General features: G+C 26.9%; 2 protein-coding genes across 3 annotated transcripts; both read right to left on the bottom strand.

Moving 5' to 3' along the window:
* Positions 1-62: 62 nt before the first annotated feature.
* shu (inactive peptidyl-prolyl cis-trans isomerase shutdown) lies at positions 63-2,916 on the bottom strand. Of its 2 annotated transcripts, none has more exons than XM_029303422.2 (6): positions 2,683-2,916; positions 2,337-2,589; positions 1,679-2,139; positions 1,398-1,586; positions 1,206-1,317; positions 63-1,118 (listed from the first exon to the last, which is right to left on the bottom strand). In XM_029303422.2, exons 1-6 carry the CDS (start codon positions 2,724-2,726, stop codon positions 816-818), a joined length of 1,362 nt encoding a protein of 453 aa, XP_029159255.1. In that variant the 5' UTR covers positions 2,727-2,916; the 3' UTR covers positions 63-815. The 2 variants fall into 2 exon arrangements, with proteins under 2 accessions (XP_029159255.1, XP_085339948.1); XM_085483822.1 differs by having other exon boundaries at positions 1,206-1,333; positions 1,408-1,586.
* A 1,345-nt stretch (positions 2,917-4,261) lies between these two features.
* Positions 4,262-7,728, bottom strand: LOC114931532 (odorant receptor 30a-like). Its single transcript, XM_029303615.2, has 7 exons — positions 7,697-7,728; positions 7,015-7,284; positions 6,441-6,912; positions 5,576-5,675; positions 4,846-4,968; positions 4,619-4,774; positions 4,262-4,461 (listed from the first exon to the last, which is right to left on the bottom strand). The coding sequence occupies exons 1-7, from the start codon at positions 7,725-7,727 to the stop codon at positions 4,411-4,413; spliced, it is 1,203 nt and encodes a 400-aa protein (XP_029159448.1). The 5' UTR covers position 7,728; the 3' UTR covers positions 4,262-4,410.
* Positions 7,729-7,950: the final 222 nt, after the last annotated feature.

The following is a 7,950-nucleotide window of genomic DNA, read 5'->3' as shown; positions in this document are numbered from 1 at the left end:
TTTATATTGCTCGATCCATTATATCTTATTACCAACTCCGAATAAGAAATACATAATGAGGATTGCTCCACGAACTTCCGGCATTTATTTACTCTACATACATAGATATATTGAAATAGTGTGTATCATACATAGAGATTGATATAGTTCCATATACTATCTTACGTTTTAACATCGAATAATATAAACAATTATATTTTCACACAAAAAGTACTTTATTAATAATTATAAAAAGAATACAAAATCATGTACAAATGTCGCATTTTAAATCATATTTTAACTATCTTATGATATATTTTTTAATACTACAGATTTGTACTAAATTTTCTTTGATGAAATGAAACTTCTATCCCATGTCATAGAAACATCTCTTAAATGATGCAAGTGTAATATTGCATGCATAATGTTCATTTCATTTTCAATTTTGTTTATTTTATAAAAAGTAATATTTAATACAAAATCTTAAATTCTATTTTTGTGTGTAAAAAAATTTAATTATTATATTTTTCCTTTGGCATAGAGATTTTATAAGTGAAATAATAGTAAAGTAAAATCAAGTTAATTGTATTATTAAGGATACAAAATATTAAAAATACTAGGAACTTTCTTATAAAGAGACTTATTTATCTTGCATAAATTATTCTGTAAATTTTTCCAATAACTTTCTGTATTCATCAAAAACTTGAGCATTGCAAGAGAGAAAGAGATATGTTGACCAAATAATCAAGTAAAATTCAAAATCGCTCAAAAAATCTTATAATAGTCTAATATAGTATTTGAAATTCCATGATGTTGCAATTTGAATAAACAAGAACTTATTTTATGTTACTCTTTTGAACGTACATAATTTCTTTGCCATATCTTGAAGATGTAACAATATTCAATCCTGATACAGCAATTTCATCTTGTATGATTTGGTACTCTTCTTCTGTAAGACCTTCAGGAAGAGCTTGTCTTGTTACATCTTTACTAGTGCTAACGGATTCACATAAATCTTTAATGATTTTTCGAAGTTCATTAGTTTTTATTTGTTTATTTGCTTGTTCTTCTCCAAACTTGAAGCAGTTCTTCCACAAGCGTTTCTCGATTTCCAGATATTCACGCTGTTTCACATTCGTCTATTTGTAAAAAAGATATCAATAATATCATATATATGTATATTAGTATATTAGAAGAAATATTTTTTTTTTAAATCTCCAACTTACTAGCTGAATTAGTTTTCTAATAGTTTCATTATCCGGCTGCAATGCATAAGCTTTTTGTAACTGTTTCATTGCGTCAGTATAATCTCCAAGACTCAACAAAGCTTTTCCAAAACTAGAAGAAAAAATTACTTTAATTCTAATTTTTATTTAATACATAATTAATCTATAAATGTTGTATCAATATTCATATACTTGTAATAACTTTTAGCTGATGGTATTGGCACTCGTTTACAATAAATGCAGGCAAGACGTGGTAAGTCCAGTTTGTTATAACATATTCCAAGATTAGTAGATGCTTTTGAAAGCAATTCATTCATTTCTTTTTCCTCTGAACTATTTTTTAATTGCACATTTTCTAAGATATCAATAATTTTTTTATATCTGTAAAAAGATCGTACAGGTATAACCATCTTATATATATAATTGCATAAAAATTGTATGATTAATCATTATAAAATAATATAATTATTTACTTATGTATGGCTTGTTTGAAATTATACTTTTCAAAAGTATACTTAGCAGCTGTAAGCATGTGTGTCACAGGTTCTACCACATTTTTAAACAACTGCCTCTCTTCTGCTTTAAGATTTTGATAATTTTCTGCAGAACCATCATCAATATAATTAATTAAATGGACAACAAATACCACTTCCTCATTTGGTGGAATACGTGGCGGACAGCCAAGAGCTTTATAAGCAAGATCAGGATGTATCAAGAATACTGCTATTTCATGTTTCTGCATAGTACTTATGCCGATCTCTAAACCAGGTATAATATAATCTTGGCCTAAACGCAATGTTCTTGGCCTTCCGGAAGAATAAGTTGAGTCAAAAGGTTCATCTCTGTCTTCAAAGTATCCAATATAATGAACGACAATTTGAGCATTACTAGGTACAATCTCTCCAACACCTTTTTTCTTAACAAATTTCATGACCTAACATAATAAAATTTTATAATTAAAATTATGTTTTCAATTTTAGATAAAACTTGTAAAGAAATTTAACTTTTTTGCAAGTTTTACTCAATTTCATTTAATTCTATTGATGATATTCATCTTAATATATTCAAAATATTATATCACTTTTATATCTCTTTGATGAAAAATTTGTAAGTAATATAAAATCTGATTACTTTTTGATTTGTGGTTATACTTGTCATCTTCGCTTTTAACTTCTCAAAACTAATACCGCAAAGGGATACAGTTCCATTTTCATCATCATCATTATCATCATCTTCAAAACCATTCATGTTTAACATATTTAGCATTTCTTCATTGCTGTATTGTACATATGGAGAATATGAAAATTCTTCATCATCCTCATCATTATTATCAATATGATCTTGTCCTATTTCAAAGGTAACTCCATCTTTACTTATCAAATCCCTGGAAACAACAAATATAATCCAAATAAATATAATAATATTGTCTTGCATACATATGTAAATTCATTATAAATTAATTATTCTTCTAATATACTCAAGTCTGAATCCTTCCATCGGATCTGCTATATATTTTGCCATTTTTTCAAAGTTGAGCAACTCTTCTGAACCACAAAGAAATATCCTTTAGCTTGTATTTTTCAGTTCACACTTTTAAAACTTTGGCTTCTGAATCTTTCGTTTTTTGAGAGCACTCTCAAAAAGTATATCTGCACACATACACCTAGCTTACAGATACCTAATGTAACCTAAACCGGAAGTGAACTGTCTCAAAAGTTTACGACAGAGGTCACCACCTTCTTTCCTAATTGGCATGACGTAATATTTGAATTTTTGAATAGATTAATATCTGAGTGCTGAGTGAACGCACTTTCTTTTTTAATAGTGCACCGATACTGATAATCCACATCGGAACAGGCTTCAAAACACATTTTACGTAAGTGCATTGCATATATTATACACAGAAACATCGTATATGCACTATACATTGTATTGTTGTACGCACAATGGAAAAATTACACTGTGAGAAAGTTTAGTATTCACGGTTAAATAACTTTCTCCAAATTTAATTGTCTTTCAATATCACAGACACAACACATATATACGCAATATAAAGGGAAATTTAAAGAAATAATTGATACATAGCATATGTGGTTTTACTTTCAAATATAATAAATAATAAGAATTTATATATACAATACGTATATTACATTATAATTATATAATATTATGCATAAAGTTTAGAATTAATTATAATTAATTAATATAAACAGAATATCACACACACACACACACACACACACACACACACACACATATATATATATATATATATATATATATATATATATACTACAAACTATATAAAATATATACCAAACGTTCTTAAGTATATATATGTTTGATTATATAATATATATTTATACTATCAAAAACATTTTTTCATCATAATTATATAATTATTTTATTATTAATTAATTTATTATTAATTAAAGGGAAATTGAAGGAAATAATTGATATGTATGTAGAGTATATATGTTTTTACTTTCAAAAAATAAAAATAATAGGAATTTATATACAATACATTACGTTATATAATTAATATTCTGCATAAATTAATTATAATTAATATAAATAGAATATCATAAAATTACTACAATATACAAAACGTTCTTAAGTATATATCATTACATAATATTTATATTATCAAAACTTTTTTTCATCATAATTATAATTATTTTATCATTAATTATTATACATGTAACTAATTTTTCGTTTAAGTCCGGGAAAATTTTTTTATATATAACAATATAAAATCATATAGAAACAAAATTATACATACAATCGCAAAATTATATATAAATATGTTTATATAATTATTATGATAAGCGTGCTCTTTATATATAATTATATAAATTTATATATATATATATATATATATATTTCTTTATATATATAAATATATACATATAATGTTTCATATATAATTTGACATGATTATATATGAATCCTTATAATTTATATAATTATGTATAAAAATAGACATATTTTTCATATATATTTATGCATAATTACATAATTATAGAATTATATATAAAAAATTTTTTCCCGGGAAAATAATTGCATTCTAAAATATTCTAGATTCTAGATCATCACATAAATGTCAAATAAAATAATATAAGTACTTAAATAATCATTTCTTTTTCGAATTGTTCACGATACACTATTTTCACCATTTGAATTTTTAATTAATATCGCAGAATTATTATCGATTAGCCATCAAAACAGATATGTAACCAGCTGACGTCTTGATTAACTGAAAACATGATATAATAAATAATACAGTACAGTGATAATAATGATAAATAATTATAAATCAAAAGAAAAAGGAAAATAATTTTTTTTTAATTATCTCCGTTTATAATAATTGCATTTATATATATAGGCACTAAAATTAATTAAAAGAATCTTACGCTGCAAAACATAGACAATGTCATGGGAAACATTCCGCCTGCAGTAATGAGAAGAGGTTTTTCAGAACGAATCATTATCATTAACATGTTCCTGGCTTCATTTGGCTTTAGCAAATACCATGCATAATTATACGCCGCATAATACACTCCTTCGCCCTTCGAAGTATCAATTCTATAATATTATCATATCGAGATTAATTATTTTTATATTAACAATATATACTTACTTTAGCTATAAGAATCTCCCCGACCACACAGTATAGGCACATGTGAACGAAAATATTAATAGTAACCGAAACAAGCCAACATAATCGCACAAAGGTAATATCACCACCATTTCCGTCAAGCATCTATAAGCATACAGAAACAATTTTATTTCTTAGAATTTACCCTGAAAAATCATAATAATAGTAGGTATAGTAGGTATAGGAACAATTTTATTTCTTAGAATTTACCCTGAAAAATCATGGTAATATTGGAAGAATTTTATAAGAGTTTCTATGATTAATATTTATCATAATATATAAATATTAATATCTATTACAATAAGATATATAAAATATGTTAGATTAATTTTACTATGTACGTATTAATATTTTTTATTACGGTAAATATTAATTTGAGAAACTCTAATAAAAATTCTTTCAATACCATATATTGTCTCTAGATTACCATGATTTTCAGAGTAAATTCTAAGAGAAAGTCCTCTCCCTGCATGCATTAATATATGCACGTGTGATTTCCTACGCAATTATTCGATTCTTTTGTTTGTCTAATTTATTTTAACAATCTAATTAATTTTTTTTAATGTATATGTATTATTTGCACAAAGAATTTTGAAATGATCGAGATCACAAGTCTTTTCACCTCGTCTTCGTTTCCATTGCAACAAAAAATTGTGGACGTTTTATAATACCTTGAAACTACAATTAGTTCTTCTCCCTTTCGGCAACTTACGCAAACTAACAGAAATCCTTGAACGCAAAATATTATAGTGAAAAACACTAACAATGCCAGGAGCATCAAGTTGAACGCGTTGTCGATGACATCAACGGACCTATAAGATATCACATACTGTAACACCGAATTTCAATATAATGAAAGAAATATCTCAAAGACACATGTTTGAGTATAATAAATTGGCATACAAAAAGCGGCTACACAAACGGATGCATTTGACATAATAAAATGCGATATAAAAGTATCGTATACACAAACAAAATAATTTATGTATATATTATTTCTTAATATATAATCTTCAAAATATATGAAATTATCATATATGATTAGATAATAATGTAAAATATTTATACACATTTATTATGACACTATAATTATATAAATAATTCGTATAAATTGAAAATAAGATTGTGGATATAATGAATGAACATATTTGAACTTTTTTTAATCATATACACACAGAGAATTTTCTCTTAAAATTTGCTGAAAATCATGGTAATCGTGGTAAATAATATGGTATTAGAAGAATTTCATAAAAGTTTCTCTGATTAATATTTACCACAATAAAAAATATTGATAATATGTACATAATAAAAATAATCGAACTTTTTTTATATCTTATTGTTATAGTAGATACTAAAATTTTTTATTATAGTAAATATTAATTAGAGAAACTCTTATAAAATTCCTACAATATTATAAAGTTCCACGATTATCATGATTTTTAATGTAAAATCTAATAAAAGAATTCTTTCTATATATACATAAAAATATATTAGAAATATTTCAGCACAATATTTAAATTTTTATACATTTGTAAATGTCTAAATCACATTTATAAACCGAGAAAATTTAAAACAACCTAACGAGACGCAAGTGATCCTCAATATTGAGAGCTATCGCGGCGCTGAAGTTTTTGAATTTCAAATTCAGCATTCGCAATCTAAGAATATCCAGTTGAGCGCAGATATGAAATACAAGCAGCGCCAAGAAGTTATCGACCCCCGTGTAAGAAATCGCGGCCATTAGGATCGCTATTGCTTGAAAAACGTAAATAATTTCGTAATACGGACTGTCCGACATGTCTCGTAAGTAATATGTTTGAAATAGAAACGGTCTTGAACCATCTCCATCTGTGATATTCGTAAGATATCTCATCGAGTATCCAAAGATAGGAAAAATGATGAGAAGGACAACTGCAATAACCATCATAACACATCCGAATATAACGATTGCTCTCGCAACTTTTGCTTGCTTTATCATGGCATTTCGTTCTTGTTCTGTCTTCGTCTTGATCCAATCATTCTTCACCATGTTTATGATCGGTACAAGACCTTCGGAGAAAAAATTTAAAAATTTAATGGATAAAACTGCAATGCTCTTGAGAAATGAATGCAATAAAAATATAGTATACATTAATATTAATGCAGATTTACTTTCTTTGCGTTGCCACAGAAGGCAAAATTTCGTGACAGTGATCGAAAAAGGTAAAGAGATCTGTACATTGTCTGTCATCGCTAGTATGTCGCCCCAGACCTTCACTAATGCGATAATTCCGGGTATAACTGCTGTGATAAACATCGTGACAAAAATAATGCTAGCTCGTAGATTTGCCAAAAATTTTTGTCGTCGAGTTAACTTATCGTCCGGCCAGAGACCGATGATCTTCAGAGAAGCCCGATTTATTCCGATCGCCCAATCTAAATCTAATTCCATTTTATTTCCTCAATTAATCACGTGTTACATGTAATTTTTTAATAATTAATTTTTTTAATGATTATATGCTCGTGTAATTAATTATAATTTTAGTGGAAAAATAGTGAAATTTCACGACTTTTTCATATAAATGCTGATAATAAGATGTATATCTAGTTGATTAACATATGCAATTGTTTTCATTACTTAATCTTTAAATAAAATTCTTTGTCCCATCATGTTACCGCGAAAATACATCTCAGATTATTCACATATAATAGAATTCACCGTGAAATCTCACCAATATTTCATAATAACAATATATAAAAATATTATACAGATCCCTGTCAATCTCGAATCTCAAACGGCTTAAATGCACCCTTGTTTTATTACGATATAGAATAAAAATAAAAATATAAAGACCTGCGTATGCCAATTCCTTCGAATCGTCCATGTCGGAGGCTAAACGGAGACTGACATTTTTTTGATGAATCTAGTATTTCTCCCTCATTTCTCAGGACGCAGCAATTACGCATGCCCACGGCAAAAGTTTCGAAGCCCACGTGCCGCGGTGCAAAGTATCGGGCATGCATAAATATTTCAAATACCAATGTTCGCGATGTCTTTTTTATTACGTTCGTCTTTTTACATGTAATTTCTCGTTCGAAGAATCGAAT

Source organism: Nylanderia fulva, unplaced genomic scaffold, assembly GCF_048542155.1.
Source record: "Nylanderia fulva isolate GAGA-0341 unplaced genomic scaffold, ASM4854215v1 Scaffold27, whole genome shotgun sequence".
NCBI lineage: Eukaryota > Metazoa > Arthropoda > Insecta > Hymenoptera > Formicidae > Nylanderia > Nylanderia fulva.
The sequence above is the reverse complement of the archived record's forward strand: the minus strand, read 5'-3'. Positions and strand labels throughout refer to the sequence as shown.